An 18,823-nucleotide genomic window follows, 5' to 3' on the forward strand; every position below is an offset into this window, starting at 1 on the left:
AGGGGCCTTGTTGTCCCTCTCTGTAAAGGGAAGGGTGATCGCCAAGACTGCAACAACTACCGAGGGGTGACGCTGCTCTCAGTGCTGGGCAAGGTCTTTGCTCGGATAATTCTTGATAGGGTTCGCCACCATCTGCTTGAGCACCAGCGTCCAGAGCAGTCAGGCTTTACACCAAAGAGGTCAATGATTGACCGTATCCTTGCCCTTCGTGTCCTCATCGAACACAGACGAGAGTTTCGGCAGGGGCTGCTTGCAGCCTATGTTGATCTCTGTAAAGCGTTCGATTCAGTGAATCGGGATGTCCTCTGGAGGATTCTTGGTCTTCGTGGGGTGCCACCAAAACTGATCGATCTGATGTCTGAACTATACTCTGGTACTGAGAGTGCTGTGAAGTGTGGTGGTACCATCTCTGACTTATTTCCAGTTGTTACTGGAGTTCGTCAGGGGTGTGTACTGGCCCCCACACTTTTCAGCACTTGTATGGACTGGATTTTAGGGAGGATGTCTGAGAGATCAAGCTGACGTGCATCGGTTGGGAATGTCAAGATCTCGGACCTTGATTTTGCAGATGATGCAGTCATCTTTGCGGAGACTTTTTAGATGTCCTTTTCGGGGCCCTCGAGGTACTGAATGAGGAGTTGGAGCCGCTGGGATTACGGGTTTCTTGGGTCAAAACTAAGATCCAGGCTTTCAGTGACATCTTGGATGCTGCTGTCCTGTCTGTGCCTGTTTGTTGTGAGGATGTTGAGGTCATGGAGAGATTCACTTACCTTGGCAGTGATATTCATGTCTCTGCTGGCTGTGAGTCAGAGATCAATCGACGTCTGGGTTGGGCCTGGGGAGTCATGGATTCACTGGATCATGGGGTGTGGTGCTGCCGGTACTTGTGCGGGAGGACGAAAGTCCGAGTCTTCAGGTCCTTGGTACTTCCAGTCTTGCTCTATGGATGTGAGACTTGGACTCTGACCAAGGATCTGGGATGGAGATTTAATTCCTTTGGTACCAAGTCTTTTCGGAGAATCCTTGTCTATCGCAGGTCAGATTTTGTGTCCAACGAGCGGTTGCTGAGAGAGACTCGGATGAGATTTGTTCCCTGCATCGTCCCTGAGCGAGCGTCAGTTGCAGCTGTATGGACATGTGGCTCATTTTCCTGACGCTGATCCTGCTCACCAGATTTTCTCAGCGAGGGAGTCTCATGAGTGGAGGAGGCCAGTGGGCCGACCACTTGCCTCGTGGTTGCAGCAGGTTGACCATCATCTCAAGGAGATGGGGATGGTCCTGGCATCTGCCTGGGGGATGGCCAGATGGAGGCCCCTGGAGTACCGGCGGAAAGTGGACGCAGCGACGCGCTGTTCTGGCACATGCTCCCATACCTGACCTGACCTGAACAGAACCAAAATATAATTGGCTCATTCTTGTCACCTCCCCAACTTATCCACCAAGTTTTGTTATAATTCATCGATAGCTTTTTGAAATATCGTGCTATATATCATTTTTGGCCCCATCCCTTTATATTGAAGAATCACGAACTTAAAAATTTCTCATATCTGTGTCCAGATCCAGATCTTCAGCAGAATCAAATAAATTCATCTTTGTCACAAACTCAACCTGTCCACCAAATTTCGTTCGAATCTGTCCACAACGTTTTGAAATATCCTGCTCACAGACAGACAAACAGACAGACAAGCTGCTAGGCGGCCATGGGTCGCCGAGCATCCAATGACCTTTGACCCCGATCTGAGTTAATCTAGTACTAAGTACTTATGAAATTGCAATCGAATCGGTTAACCCGTGTATGAGCAAGGGGGCTTTGAATGGTCATTTTGCCTGAATAATTCCCTCATTGATCTTTGACCTCTGACTTAGCTGAGATAGGTCAATATGTCCTGAAGCAAAGTTGTAGTACCCATTGAGTACTATGGACCTATGAACTTTCATTCATATCATTTAACCCGTGTATGAGCAAGAGGGCTTTGAATGGTCATTTTGCTTGAACAATTCACTCATTGAACTTTGACCCCTGACTTAACCGAGATAGGTCAATATGTCCTGAATCAAAGTTGTAGTACCCATTGAGTACTCTGTACCTTTGAACTTTCATTCGTATTGGTTAACCCGTGTATGAGCAAGGGGGATTTGAATGGTCATTTTGCCTGAAAAATGCACTCATTGACCTTTGACCCCTGACCTAGCCGAGATAGGTCAATATGTCCTGAGGCAAAGTTGTAGTACTCATTGCGTGCTATGAAGCTGCAAAGTTTCATTCGTATCGATGCACTCACCTGGTCGCGAGGGGGCCTTCAATTTTCGCCAATTTTCACGCATACCCTAATTGTAGGGGGCGCTGCGGGTAAACTATTCCATATATCACAAAAACCGGAATATATTTGGTAGAGCATCACCTGTAGATCATTCGTGCCAAATTTCATGAGCCTACGTCAGATAATGGCTTTCGGAATTGATTTCGCGTGAACGGGACCGATTTTGAAGGTTTTTCAGTTGTTGCTGGGGAACCAAAGCGTCCCGAGCAACCATCACAATTCCCGAAGCACTCGGTCATAAAATGTACCTACCACCCGAGTTTGGTCAAAATCGGCCCACGTTTACTACCAATTATGCTGATGACAAACGAACAAACATCCAAACAAACAGACAGAATTCCTGACAATAAGGCTCATCTATTTCGGCGACCCAGCAAACAAGGGTGACAACATAACCTCCTTCCACCTTTGGTGGCGGAGGTAACTAAATGGGATGCTCCCGGTTGATATTACACAAATATTGTCGAATTAAAAATGTGCTTCACTGAACATTTGTCATGTAAACAAATTATATAATGGCATTTTTGTCGATTTGTGCTGTTTTGTGGGAGATAAATTGTGAAGGAGATGAATGCCTTAACGTCAATGGTCTGCAGCATAGATATTCCATTTCTCAAACCTGTGCAATGCTGAACTGATTGGGGCTGAATTTTGGAACACAGCATATGGGTGGCAAACAATTCACGGAACAACACGGCATATGCACGTTGTTAATTGCAAGTTGTCGAAGGCATCACGTGTTACTTTGCTCAAATGAGTCGGAAAGATGCTCGGATCGTTGATGTGCCTTGAGTGTGGCGATGCGAAGGGAAAGGCACTTTTTATTTCAAGCTTTATTGGATATCTTGAATAGTACTTGATGACATGATGGATATGTACAAATACAATCGTAAATATATCTCTTAGGATCATTTGTATGAATCGTTTTCAAGTCGTACGTGGTTTCGTAAATTGTAACTTGAGAAAATCCAAGATTTTTTCAATTATACTGGTCAGTCGATTTTGTTATTTTGTCCGTTTGTCTGTTTGTTTGTCAATCGCCGAAAGGTCACAATTTTAAGCCAATCTTCACGAAACTTCACCACATGGTAGAATTTGTCATAAGCAAGAAGCCTGTTGTTTTTATTTTGAGGTCAAAAAGGTCAACAAATTCATCAAATTTCTAAAATCCTCAGTTTTCATCAGATTGACTTGACATTTCAGGTCACTGAATTCAACCAGCCAATTATTTTTGAGATCAACATCGACCGAGAGTACAACATCGGCAAAAGGTCAACAACTTTGGTTTAATTTCTAAAAATCCTCAGTTTACATCCCGTTGACTTGAAATTTGAAGAGGATTTGCATCTCAGTTTCTTGAATTCAACAAGAAATTATTTTAGAGATCAACATCGGCCAAAAGGTCAACATCGGCCGAATTTCTGAAATTATCAATTTTCATCCATTGACTTGAAATTTGAAGAGGATTTTTGCATATTTGGTCATTGACTTCAACCACCAATTAATTTCAAGGTAAAATTTATTCAATGGATTTTGCAAGTATCACGCAATGCATAACGTCTTGTTCTTGTTTGTTTCTTTTTCATTCCTTTTCCTTTTAGGAATTATGTTTCCATTTGGGAATGAATTGCATTGATGCTTCGACTGTACCGTTTATGTTATTGAAGTTGGTGCTATCTGTCCTTGGTCATGACGTTATTTAATTTGCCATCGAGAATCATTATAAGGTGATTCATATTTGAGTCATAAGAATATTAATCGAAGTTGAAATTTTTGGATTTCTCTCCATTGTTTTTGGTGAAGGGGATAATGAAAAGGAGATGGTTCTGCAGAGGTAATTATTTTTTTTGTAATTGTCATGAAACTGACACATTACCTCAAATATTCAACTCTTTCAGGTTATTACTTTGGAAGGATGGGTTGACATTATGTATTTTGTGATGGATGCGCATTCTTTCTACAACTTCATATATTTTATCCTGCTCATCATCGTAAGTACGATCAAGTTTCAATTTTTCATATTAATTATGTCATTGTTTATAGCAAACTTAGGACTCAACTGATGTCCAAATGAACCGAGTAGTTGGTCGTTGTTGCTTCTCATGGTCCACTGAGTGATTTGCATCCAAAAAGCGAAGGAACCGTTTTGGATTCATCTCTGCTGCTGTCGATTTTGCATTCTCTGTCTGTGTTGATTGTTCTAATCATATTGAGCGCTGTGTATTTTTATGTATTCTGTGTAATCCTGTGTATTTTTTGTGCTCATTCTATTTATCTCACTCAGCAGTGTCTCAGGTCAGCCTATTTTTCGCTCCATCACTGTAGGTGGATGGAGGTTATGTTTTCACTCCTGTCTGTTTGTCTGTCTGTCTGTTTGTCTGTCTGTCTGTCTGTGATCAGGATATCTCAAAAAGTTATGGACGGATTTAGACAAAATGTTATGGCCAGGTTGGGTGTGTGATGAGGACTAATTTATTCGATTTTGGTGAAGATCTGGATCAGGATCTGCTGGATACTAGAATTTTTATATTTTTAAAAGTAATTCTTCATCATTGAGAGATGGGACCAAAAACGAAATTTCGCGCAATATCTGAAAAAGTTGTGTACAGATTATGAAAAATCTTGGTGGATGAGTTGGGGAGATGACAAGAACAAGCCAATTCGAGTTTGGTTGAGGTCTGGATGCAGATCTAGCCCATCGGTGGGATACGAAATTTATACTGTTGGGCCTGGTGGAGGTATGCGCTCTCCCGAGTGCCGTTCTAGTTTTCCAACTGTTCTCCCATTCCCACTTGCCACGTCTCCATCCCCTATGTCCCATTAGTCACCACCCTCACTTTAACCCCTTCCTTATACCTTCTGTTTAATAATAAAACAAGGACTGCGAGTCCTGAAGCTCACCTTGATCAGGAGCAACAGTCACTCAAACCCCCCCACAGAACCCCGAGACCCTGATTTTTTTTTTATGCCATGAACAAACTTTGGTACATCACAAGTGATGAAGATTGTGGTGAAGTTTCATCAAAATTGTGTGTAGTTTCGGAGAAGAGATCAAATACATATTTTTTGTGGGGGGGGGGGTGTGTGGGTGGTCAATAACCCACCTAATGAGTGCAGAATTTGATGCAGTCAATAAACCTTCGTTTGGCATCAGATATGAAGCTTGTCGCCAAGTTTCAACAAAATCCTTTATTTGGTTCAAGCGATAATGACTGAAGTGTTGACCGGTGACTGACTGACTAACTCAGTCACTCACCTGCAGACACTGCTCGATTGCATAAGCTCACCGGACTAAAGTCCAGGTGAGTTAATAAAAAAAATTTTAATGACAAAAAAATTAATTACTTTACATTTTGTTTGTCCAGCTTGCTTTCTGTTGACCACATGTTCGTTCAAAAGGCCCTGCCTTATTATCCAAGTCTTGCTTAGCGTTGCCTCTCTTCAAATCCATCACTTTCTACCCAGTCGCATAGCACTTCCCTTCTTTCCTCTCTTCCTTCTCTTAACGACCTCAAATTAAATATAATACTAAAATATCATTCAATCTAATTAATTCTTAACTCGTTCCAAATCCATTCAGTCCCAAACTTTTCTTCCTCTTTTCCATTCTTCTTCCTCACCGCTCACTCCATCAACTTAAACCTTTATAAATGGCAATTCTAAAATGTTCACTCTCAGCACATACTTACTTCCAAAAACTTTTCTCCCATTCTGCTCTCCATCATCCCCTTCTCTCTATTCCTGTATCACTCGCAAACTCGTGCCTCATCCACCATTGTATTCATAAAGTGCTGTCTTTCTTTATGCCTTTTATCATCATTACCATTCCGATCCTGATGTCTGTCTTCGTCTCTATGCAATTGAAATCCTTAAATCCAACCATTTTTGTACTGTGAATGGGATTATGGTGACAAAGTCCCTCACATTAATACCCTCCCCCACACCTTCTTCACACATACCCTCTCCCATCTTCCCCCTTGCCACTGCCTCTTTTCAGATTCCCACTCATCCCACCCACTCTCTGTGTGTCTTGCATCCTGCCCCTCTCTGCTTCTGCATCTCACACCCTTGCCTCTCTGCTTTCCCAGTATCCCGTGCTCTCTCTGCTTCCCCAGCGTCCCGCCCCCTTTCTGCTTCCCCAGTGTCCAGCCCCCTCTCTGCTTCCCCAGTGTCCCGCCCCTCTCTGCTTCCCCAGTGTCCAGCCCCCTCTCTGTTTCCCCAGTGTCCCGCCCCTCTCTGCTTCCCCAGTGTCCCGCCCCCGCTCTGCTTCTGCAACTCACACCCTTGCCTCTCTGCTTTCCCAGTATCCCACACTCTCTATGCTTCCCCAGCGTCCCGCCCCCTCTCTGCTTCCCCAGCGTCCCACCCCTCTATGATTCTGCAGCGTCCAGCCCCCTCTCTGCTTCCCCAGCATCCCGCCCCCTCTATGATTCTGCAGCGTCCCGCCCCCTCTCTGCTTCCCCAGCATCCCGCCCGCTCTATGATTCTGCAGCGTCCAGCCCCCTCTCTGCTTCCCCAGCATCCTGCTCCCAACATGTTCACCCCACATCCCTCATCTCTTTCCCACTCTTCCCCCATCCTCAACTGTATAGACATCCAACATCTGAGGTCTTCACCTCAATTTAACAAATCTCTCAATCCAAGTTTTCACTGGTAAACCTGACATGATCTGCCTAACAGAATGATTCCTCCCACAAGATATCCCCGATTCCCCAGTGCCTCTCCCTGGGATTGGCTTTTCAGGTTCTACATGTCTGAACCCCATTCCAGTGGTGGAGTTGCAGTTTATGTCAAGAACTCCATTTCCCACTATCAGTGTATTACCCTTTCCACTCCTAACCCCCAGGAGTAGTACCCTTGGCTGCACTTTCCCCTCCACAACCACCGCTTGTTTGTCTGTGTGTTGTACCATCCTTCTAACAGGGATGAATCAATTTACATCTCCCTCAATGCCAACATGGATCATCTTTTCACCACCCATTCCAAATCTTTCTTTCTCATATCCGATGATTTAAGCTGTCATCATTCTAATTGGCTGTGTTGGGACCTCTTCCACCAGTCAGGGCATTGCAGCACAGGACTTCTGTCACTCCATGGGTCTCACTGGATCAGTGAACTTTCCATTCTGGATTTCTTCTCGTGGTACGTTCTTGTTCTGGATTTGGTCATGACGAATTTTCCTCCGAATGTCTCCTCTTCCTCTTCTGTCCCAATAGTAACAGGATATGTTTGCAAGTCTTGGGAGAATCAACCTGTCTCTCGCCTTAATTGTCAGAGAGCTGCCTTAATGCCACAGAGTCTGACAGTTCACTCAAGCTGACTGTCAGGGACTGCAAGCTGCCCTCTTATATTAAGACTGGTCCTTCATTTCCATCTCTCCTAAAATTAATACTGCCGAGGAACCCTCCTCAAGCTTCCTTTCCCTTGAGTGCAGATTTATCCCATCTAGTCTTCAGTTATCAAACCCATCCTCTCACCCATGGTACACAGAATCATGTAGCATGACAGGTTGCCTTCAAATAAATTGCTTTTTCTTCCTGGAAGGAAAATCCAATTGAAGGCAACCTCAGATCATTGCACAAAGCCCAGAATAAGTCTGTCCACTCTCAGGAGAGCTAGAAAACAATACCTGGAAACCCTCAAGACACAGCTCTCAAACTTGTCTCCTTCGAAGATCTGATGGCACCTTGTCAAGACGGTTCCTGGTGGCACCTCCATCCCTTCCCTCACTTCGAATGGCACCACAGCCGACTCCACTCGTGAAAAGGCCAAATGTTTAAATTCTGCGTTTGCTTCTAAATATTGTTTACTCGACACCTCACTACCGACACCTACCCTACCCTTTCACACCCAACTGCTTCTGAATACTGTCTTTCCCACTTGAGAATGGGGAGAGGTTTTTGGCAAATTTGGACTCTGATTCTACAACATACCCAGATGTCATTGGTGCATATGTCTTAAAAACCTGATCTGCTGCTCTTGCTCATCCTCTTCCTGCTCTGTTCACATGATCATTCTCTCTTGGTCAGTTTCCATCTGGCTGGGAGTCAACCAACATCACTGCAATATGCAATCATGGTGCAAAAATGGATCCTCTTAACTTAAGGTCTAATAGGTTGCTGACAATTATATGCAAGGTCGTGGAATATATTGTTGCGGTTCTACAAAACCACATGCCTCTAAGGCAATGGCACCCAGCATACAGTGATCCTCAGGCAGTTATTTCATTAGTCTTTGTGCAGTTAGACCTCCCCTCATGTCGAGTGGGTTATCGGGATGAAGTGCGTTACGTGGGTCTCAAAGTTAGGTCGATTAACTAGAAACTATCTCAAATTCTGATTCCTACCTGAACCTTTTCCTTTTCACCATGGTACAAAACAAGCAAGCAAGCACACACGCCACTTAACATACGATTGATAATAAGCACACCACAATGCCTCCCGTGGCTTGTAACCACCACAACCCCACTACACACTATACCACCCACGCAACACGTGCCATTATTTCATTCAAACCTGCATGCCAATTTCCAACCGGCATCTCACCTTGCTTTGCACCTCACTCACCAAACCTCACCACTTTGACCACAAATGCCTCCCACACATGGGAAAAATATTCTAACACCCCTTTGTATCTCCTGCATCACAACAATTTGCCACTCTATACAGAGGAGTACTGCATGACTCGGGCTATCCTCAGCACCGTGCGATGCTGGGCCAAGCAAAAGACATGAATAGCTCAACCGCATATCTCCGGGGACGTCCTGGGTGAGCACGCGGAATTGATATGACCCTCATCCAGTCGCCAGACCAAGAGAGGGGTAACGAGGAGGGGTTGCAAGAATGGCGATCCAGGAGTTTGGTACGGGGTCAGGGTGTGCATTTTGGCTCCTGAGAGGGGGCCCGTGAGTGGTGGGGAAAGTCAGCTGCCATTCGACATTCAGACTGCACCCGGAGCACATTCAGGGTCAGGTTGCCAGCTCAGAGAGCATATCCTATGTTGAGTCAGGAGCTTAAATCACAGAGGTACACGCTACACAAACAGACCTATACATGGCTAGGTTCGAGATTTTTCTCCTTACGTATCTTCTCTCCCCTCTCTCTCTCTAGCCACCTCTCTATCCCATCTTCTTTGGATGCACAAAGAGCATCATTACTGACTCGCAATCCCATTTTCTTCTGGCACGACAATGCACCCCCCACATTTCAAGACACCACACCTCCCACTCCCACACTTTAGACACCACCAGTATTCCTCCCACCTACCTCTCCCTAAACGTTCTGGGTTGCATTGGTCTGCCGACCACGCCAGGTATTGGGAGGCCGTTTATCCTCATCTGCTCTCTTTCTCTCTGGGCTGTATCTAATCTTTCTCGGGTGTGTGTGCGTGCGTGCACGCGTTCGTGTGTGATGGTGCCTCTCCTAGTTTAAATTAAGATTGTATAAGTTATCACACGATAAGTCTGCTCTGTGCCTGCTTTTGTAAGATTGCTTGCCTTTTGTCGCAGCCCACAAATTCCTTGCTATCACATGCTGTACATACAAATAAACCCAATTCAATGTGCCACATACCTTTCCTCGCCATTGTAAATAAATACTTTGTGTTGAAATGTTCCTCGATCGTTTTTGTCCTTTCCTCCATTGGTCCAGCATGGTTTGCACCCTAATATAGGCGGAACGCTATCCCCCAACGATCTGTTTCCTTGCCGGTACGTGCTTCGCAGTTCCACTCAGCTGCGTCTGATCTGGTAAGGTGATCCGGTTTGAGCTGCAAACCAAGGGCGTGTCCCCCGGCAATTAGATCATGTGTCCTTTAGGTAAATGGTGTTCATTAGACGGAGGACCCTAAGTCACGTGGTTGAGTTATTGGCGTTCATGGTCGATTAGTGACCCGCTGTGTCATGAAGTTATTCGTGTGCGACGGCCTGCGATTCCAGAGAGTCTGGTGGAACCCGAGGTAGTTCACCCCTCATGACTTTGCCCCCGACCCCGGGTCCACAATAATATCATTGTAGTTAACTTCAAATCCTTCATTTTATCGAATGGCCTGATCTCAAATCATCAGTTCGGTTTGAGACACGATCATTTTATCTTGGACATGCTGCTTATACTCTCCCAGCAATGGATGGAAGCCCTCAATGTCAGACTTGAGGTCAGGGCCGTCTCTCTGGCCATATCTCGAGCATTTGATATGGTCTGGCATCCTGCCTTGATCTCCAAACTCTCTGCCGATGGCATCCAAAGGCCAACTCCTTTCATGGATCATTGACTTCCTCCACTCCCATTGTCATTGTGTAGCTCTTAATGGGATCCTTTCATCACCTCTCCTTGTCAAGGCTAAAGTGCCCCTGGCAGTGTCTTGAACCCAACCTTGTTCCTCGTCTTCATCAATGATCTTTCTGATTTCCCCGAACATGCCGTTTATCTCTTCACTGATGATTCCACCCTCTGCCGTATCATTCCTCATCCTCACAGGCAGGGAGCAGCCTCTTCCCCCTCTGCAGACCATGATAAAATCAGGAGCTTGTCCAACACTTGGAATATGTCTTTCAACCTGGACAAATCCCACATACTCAACTTGTCTCTCCGAAAGGACCATCTGGAAACCCTCCCATCTGCTTCCTAAACAAACAATTTGAAGAGGCTATGTCACTCAAAGGTTTGGGCCTCACCATCAGCCATGATATTTATTGGGCAGACCATATTTCCAAGATGTCCTCCAAAGCCAGCTGCTGACTGGGCATCAGTTAGAAAGCAATGTAGAATATAGAAAGTAATCTACGATAAACGGATGAGGTGTGTGTGTGTGTGTGTGTGTGTGTGTGTGTGTGTGTGTGTGTGTGTGTGTGTGTGTGTGTGTGTGTCATGTTTTTTGTGGAGTTCTTCTGGAGCATTCCGATGTGGAATGTAATTCAACAAAATGATTGTCATGATCTACTGAGTTGATTAGGGATATCAACTACATAGAACCCAGAAGAATTCGCATGTTTTAAACGCACGCCGTGTTAAGGTGTATAGATAGAGCAGCTTAATAGGTCCTTCTGTGGCATGGCATTCCAATTACAAAATTAACAAGAAAGGCACTCGGTGGAGCGCATACCTCCACCATGCAATGCCTGATCCACGAGAACATATCAAGCCCAATACATTTTTGAAATATCATGCTCTATATCGTTTTTGGTCCAATCTCTCAATGGTGAAGAATCACTTCAAAAATTAAATAATTCTCGTATCCAGGTCCAGATTCGGATCTTCACCAAAATTGAATCAATTCGTCCATGCCAAACATCCAACCAGTCCACCAAGTTTTGTCTGAATCGGTCGTCCACAACTTTTTGAGACGTCATGCTATACGAGTGTTTTAGCCCTATCTCTCAAAGGTGAAGAATAACTTTAAAAATCAGATCCGGATCCGGATTCGGATTTTCACCAAAATTTAATCAATTCTTCCTTGTCACATTACCCAACAAGTCTACCAACTTTCGGCCGAATCCGTCACAACTTTTTGAGATATCATGCAATATATCATTTTTGAGCCCCATCTCTCAATGGTGAAGAATCACTTTAAAAATTCTAGTCGTTGAATCCGGATCCGGATCTTCACAAAATCTAAACAGTTTGTCTTTGCCAACACATCCAACATGTCCACCAAGTTTCATCCCAATCCGTCCACAACCTTTTGAGATATCGTGTTATATACTCGTTTAGCTCTATCTCTCGATGGTGAAGAATCACTTCAAAAAATGATCAGATCCGGATCCGGATTGGGATTTTCACCAAAATCGAAGCAATTCTTCCATGTCGCACACCCAACGGGTCCACCAAGTTTCATTCGAATCTGTCTACAACTTTTTGAGATATCCTGCACACAAACAAACAAGAAGACAGTGCAGAACACGATACTTGCAAAATCCATAAAACAAATTTGACCTCAAAAATAATTGGTGGTTGAATTCAATGACCAAATATGGAACACCTCTTCAAATTTCAAGTCAATCGGATGAAAATTGACAATTTTAGAAATTCGGCCTATGTTTTCCTTTTGGCCGATGCTGACCTCAAAAATAATTAGTTGTTGAATTCAGTGACATGATCTTCAAATCCTCTTCAATATCAAATCAATGAGATGAAAATTGAGGATTTTAGAAACGCATCCTTCATTGCTGACCTTTTGGTCGATGTTGACCTCAAAAATAAATGGATAGTTGAATTCAATGACTTGAAATATAAATCCTCTTCAAATTTCATGTCAATCGGACGAAAATTGAGGATTTTAGAAATACCACCTAAGTTGTTGACCTTTGGCCTATGTTGTCCATTTGATCCATGTTCACCTCAAAAACAATTGGCTCGTTGAATTCATTGATCTGAAATATAAATCCTCTTCAAATTTCAAGTCAATCGGATGGAAATTGAGGATTTTAGTAATCTCACCTACTGTAAGTTGTTGACCTTTGGCCAATGTTGACCTTTTGACCTCAAAAACAATCGGCTTCTTCCTTCTGACAAACTCTACCATGTCGTGAAGTTTCGTGAAGATCGGTTTAAAGTTGTGACCTGAAGGCGACAGACAGACAGAATAACAAAATCAACAAACCAATATACTTGAAAAATCTTCGATTTTGCAAGTAACAAACGGACAGAGGGTTGAAAACATTAACCTCCTTCACCTTCGGTGGTGGCGGTAATAATAAAAAAAAACTATAACATTGCAACAAAGCACGTATTAATTAATACTCTTAATATTTACAACAATAATAATTGTATAATTTGGCAAGAAAAATACCGAATGTATAATCTCTGCCCTGGCCCAATCACTTCTGGGCTTGGTGAAAGGCAAGCTAATGCTCAAGCAGTACAGCAAGCAGGTGTGCTTTCAGGCTGTGAAGACCGATGAAAAATTTGTCCAATCGACCAACGAGCCCACAAGTGATATCGAAAACAATGAGATTTGTCAGAAATATCTTCTACTAAGTGCATATACATACATTGCTGGTGCTCCTGCCTCACACCTGCCCCTTCTTGATTGATGCCTTGGAAACCAAGGCCCTTAAAATCATTGGGTCTCCCACAACGAAGCTGAGAGTCTACACCTGTTACTCTCACATGGCTGATAGGTTGGTTGCCTCTCTGGATTCTACCTCCTCATTTTTTGGTCTTGCACCCTCTCTCCTCTCTTGGCTCTGTCCCTCCCATGTTTCTGCTGGGCACGTACGGTCTGTCAGGAACGATATTCTTGTTAAACTCCCCAAATCCAGGCTCACTGCTCACCTCCACTCATTTGTTCCTCTTTTCTCTTGCCTCTGAAACCAACTTCTCCAGTTTGTTCAGTTCCATTCTTCTCTCCAAGTCTTCAACACAGCTGTTCAACGCCACCTCGGGTCATCCCTCATCAATGCTCATGATATCTTATACCCCCATTGACCCCATTCCCAAGCATTCCCTTTTTCCAGGTTATTGTGATTTTTTCACACCTCTCCCTCGCCCCTTTTCATTTATTCATTGTCGGTTGGTTTGTTCCTTCTCTGTTTCATCTCCACTTTACCCTTCCTCTTCTTTCAGTGTTTCATTCAGCTGGTGTGCAGATTCTTCACACACACACACACACACACACACACACACACACACACACACACACACACACACACACACACACACACACACACACACACACACACACACACACACACACACACACACACACACACACACTTGCCCTTCTCCCTCTCCCCTTCATCTCACCCTTCACTCTTACTTCGACTCTGCTGTTGGTGTTTCCCCCTTTCCATTTTGTACCATTCCATTCTGCCGTCACTCTTCTATGCACACAAAAAAGTACTGTACTTTTTGAATGACACTCACATTTTTGGGAGTTCATCGGCTTCAAAGCAGCATTGCTCACACGATGTCGTTCAAACTTTATTTAATGAATGACATTTTTGTAGAATCAAATCATGTAAAACAGACCGACTGACACTTGATCACGTGATTGAATTGTGTACGAGGTAGTGATAATTTACCTTTTTTTTTTTTTTTTTTTTTAGTTTTGCCCAACATTTCAGAAAACAAAGGCCCACCTGGAGGAGCAGAGCGATGCAGGCCTGAGGTCTCCGCCATGACATCCAAACACCGTTGCCATATCCTACCTGCCCACCTCCCTCTCCCCACCCTTCTCTTAATAATTCCCACCACCTGACTCCATCCATCCCAAACTGTGATGGTTCCCTCGGTGTCGTGCTCTATTGCAGGCCTGCATCGCACTGATCCTCCAGAAGGCCGTTTAACATCTCAGCGTGCGCACGCTCTGTGTTTGTCCCTGACAAAGGTCATTTTGTGGCTGAACCATTTGACTTTCTCAACCTCGTCTTTTTTTTTTTTGAACAAATCCTTGAGTTGATTGAAGTTTTAAGTTGTCTCTACAGTTGTCAAAAAAATTTGGGTGTTTTTCGATGCAGTCACAAAATCTTTACGGGCCACTGTTGCTTTGTACGTATGAATACCGATGCTTCAATTTGGAACAACTTGTTCATTACGTCGGACTTCGTCATGTTTCTTGATGCTCGACACGAAGTGTAAATATAGGGTCGTGGAAAATGATGACGAGTGTTAATGTTAAAGTTTGATTTCACCATTTGTGGAAAGATTGCGAGTGCTCAGGGAATTTCTAGCTGCGTTACTGTGAGCCATCTCACAGTAATGAGCAGTTTAGGGAACCATTATTGGCTGTAGACACGATAAAAGAATGTAGGAAGTGAGAGAGGAGTTCAGAGAGAAGAGAAAGGAGTAAGTAGAGAGGAGTAAGGAGTATTATGTGGCATGTGGGAAAGGGAGGGGGCTCAAAAATATTTATTTTTGCCTACTTGCAAAATGTATGACCTTGAAGATTTCATAATTTCTCACAATACCTGACTCACTCCTCAACCCCATCCTTATCCTTTTGCTTCTATCCAATCCCCTAGGTTGGTTCCTTCTTCATGATAAACCTTTGCCTTGTGGTAATTGCTACACAGTTCTCGGAGACAAAGCAGCGTGAGAACAAATTGATGCTGGAGCAGCGTACTCGCTTCATGTCCAATGACAGTACACTTGCAAGCTACTCCGAACCTGGTACCTGCTATGATGAGCTGATCCGCTATGCCACACACATTTGCCGCAAGGCTCGACGGCGCTTCCTAGCACGTTTTCACACTTGGCGGGAAAGCAGAAAGAAGAAACAAGACCGGAAATTTAGTTGGGCTGCATCGGGCGACAATGGAGTCACTGATGAGGAAAGTCCTGCTTCTGAGAGTGAACCACAGAGGCCGAAACAACAACAACAACAGCGGAGGGAGAGACGGCAATGTAAAGAACATCGGCGCCACTCAAGATCGATACACCACCTGATCCATCATCACCACCATCACCACCACCACCACTACCACGTTCCACTGCAGAGAAGGTCACTGTGCGGTGGTGCTGATGAGAGGGAGTGTGGAGATGGGGGTAAGCATGGATGCTATGATGAGCCCCCTACATCAGGCCTATTTCATGGAACTAGCTCTACAGAGAGAAAAGATTCTTCAGATACAGTGCACAGTGTTTACCACTCCGACTGCCACTTGGAGGGGCTGCCCAAACTGGAAATCCAGGCCATTTCCTCCACGGTGAAAACAACAGAGGAATCTAGTATGAATTACCCTGTGATCTTGGCACCAGAGCATGATGCATCAAGGGACCTGGATCCAAAGAAAAATGTCCCCCTTCATCCTTACACACAGCTTCAGCACTTTGTCAGTGCACACAGTAAGTATAAATCAATCATGATGTCATACTTTTGCGATGAAGAAACATGGCCACAATGTTGAGTTGCCCTTGAGTTCCTTCGTTCCTTTATTCCATATAAGTGCTGCTTCATCAGGAAGAACATTACCACACTGCGGTTGCAGGCATAGGACAGCGCTGATACAACCATTATAACAGTACACTGGTACTCATTTCGCCGACCTCGGAAGGATGACAGGCTGAGTCAACCCCACCTGGTGTTAATTCAGTGGAAATCGGGGTTCCAACTCAGGATTCTAAGATCCCAAAGCCAGCCACCTTAACCACTAAGCAAACATCAGGCTTTAAGGTGCTTGCAGGTAATAAGACTCCAGTGGAGAATGCCACCCAACGGGCAATACTCCGACCAGTTCACAACTCGGAAAATGGATGTTGCTCGCAGATTGAAAGAGTCAGCGTGAGTCAGTAGGTAAGCCTGGTGTTGGCTGAGTGGTTCGGGTGGCTGGCTTGGGATCCCAGGGTCCTGAGTTTGAGACCTGTTGGCTGCTGAATTAACACCAGGTGGGGTTGCCTCAGCCTGTCATCCTTCTGAGGTTGGCAAAATGAGTACCAGTGGATTGGTAGAGGGGTACAGCATCAGCGGCACAGCCGCACTTCCAGGAAATGACAGCTACCCAGTAGCCAAGCTGTCATACGCCAGTAGTAGTCGTAGTAGTAGTAGTCGGTTGGTGGCTGAATTGCCCATCATAGTAAAATACACAATTTGTTGTCTGTCTGTCTGTCTGTCTGTCTGTCTGTCTGTCTGTCTGTCTGACTGCAATACATTCAGTCTTTACTTATCCAATCTCAACCAAACTTGACAGGACGAAGGGTCACACATCAACTTAATTTGCCCCCCTCACCACTTGGATTTTTTTGCCTTGGGCAAAATCTGTGTTGAGCTATATAGATGGCTTATCGTGGCATTTCATGGGGGTAACCCCATCGGAAGTAAAAGACGAAACTGAAAGGGAGTAAACCCGACATTCTTGAGGCATTATATGCTTGTCATGTCTCCCACCGACGAACAGATCCAATCCTAGATCTACTGTAGTACATACACATATATATATATATATATATATATATATATATATATATATATATATATATATATATATATACATATAATTATATAATATATAATATATACATACACACCCCAAAGAGGATAATAACACGACCATACCTGCCACTCCCAGAGGCTCCCATACGGAGTGGGTATCCTCGTCCCTTCAAATATAAATTCTTGAAAGTGGTTACAGTCGAGCTCTTCGAAATGAATTATTTGATGTTCTTAATAAGATGTAATTCCTTTGTGAAATTCATGATTATTCCAGATGAGAGAAGGAGCTGAATGCAGGAATTTGTAAGATGCTGGAATCATGATGTCCACCTGACGGTTATGACGTGTGTTAAGGAGATGCACAGATGGACTTGTGCCAATGTTTTCAATCATTGTCTGAGTGCAAGAAGAATGTTCTGTGCTCGAATCCGATAATAATGATCACCAGTTTGTGCACAGTGTGGGTGATTAAGGGCGGTGAGTATTATATTTATACATCCTAGAAAGTATCGGACTTGCACCTGGTGATTCTGTGTCCAGAGCAAATGTTAGACATGGGCCTTGTTACCCTTGGTGTGCTGATGTTCAGGTCCACACAGATTAATTGGTTGGATGATAAAATTGGATGGCAGGATGGCCGAGAGATACACAAACTCACCTCGAAGCTGTCTCGTCTTGGTTTGAATCCAGACCGAGCTATAAACTGTCATCCTATTGTTGTTTTGTTTTCTCACAGGCAGGGTGATTCATCGATATGTGTGTCGTCCCTCGGCTGGACGAAAAGTGGGCGTCCTGTCGATTACAAGGAAGTTTTATGTGCAGGAGGAGGCCATTGGGCCCATCGTGCCTGCACCACACCAATACCAGATTTGATCAATCCGTCAATACTCCTTCCCTTCGTGTGCAACACGATTTTGGCTGTGACACTGGTCCTCATTTCGCCGACCTCGGAAGGATTACAGGCTGAGTCAACCCCCTGGTGTTAATTCAGCAGCCAATGGGGCTTGAACTCATGACCCTAGGATCCCAAGCCACCACCCAAACTGCTAAGCCAACACCAAGTTCTAAGTTGATGGATGGCATTAGTTGGCCTTAGTTGGCATTCGTCGACTGGCATTAGTTGGTGGCTGTTAAAGACCCCATGGTGTCCTTCGCGAAGAGTCGGCAAGCTTTCGCCGGCCCCATGAACGAATTCCAAATTCCTGCTCTAACCTACAGAGGGCATTGCATCGGTGGCACAGTCGCACCCTCGGCCAATGATGCCACTCACAGCCTTGTGCTGCATGCGGAAGAAGAAGAACCATTAAATATGAATTGACGGAGGCTTTTAAAATTTTGTTGGCCTGTTCAAATATTTTCACTTTTCTCCCCCAAATAAATGCTTTTATGATTAGAAAGAACTTTGTTGATATGATTGGAAAGAAAAAGGTAGACCTTTTTCCCCAAGGTACCTTACTACCCACCGCCACTTCTATTATCATTACTTGTGCGAGCCCGTAGGTGCAGCTTCGTTCCTTCGCTCTCGTAAACGACGACTGGATTGGGGCATTGCTTCAATGAGATCGGACCAACCGTATCATAAATGGTCAAAACTTGGGAAACACCTGGGAAAAATACTCAGGTCCCCAGCGTCAATT

General features: G+C 44.4%; 1 protein-coding gene across 1 annotated transcript in view; it reads left to right on the forward strand.

The window, feature by feature from the left end:
* The window catches only part of LOC147025423 (voltage-dependent T-type calcium channel subunit alpha-1G-like), a 347,934-nt gene that overhangs the window by 72,643 nt on the left and 256,468 nt on the right, over nucleotides 1-18,823 (forward strand). The window contains exons 6-7 of the mRNA XM_085886389.1: nucleotides 4,220-4,312; nucleotides 15,280-16,102. Of these exons, the coding sequence (XP_085742515.1) occupies nucleotides 4,220-4,312; nucleotides 15,280-16,102 (916 nt within the window). The remainder of the gene's footprint in view (nucleotides 1-4,219; nucleotides 4,313-15,279; nucleotides 16,103-18,823) is intronic.

Source organism: Eptatretus burgeri, chromosome 6 (assembly GCF_056783735.1).
Source record: "Eptatretus burgeri isolate ZD-2024b chromosome 6, Ebu_testis_v1, whole genome shotgun sequence".
Lineage (NCBI taxonomy): Eukaryota > Metazoa > Chordata > Myxini > Myxiniformes > Myxinidae > Eptatretus > Eptatretus burgeri.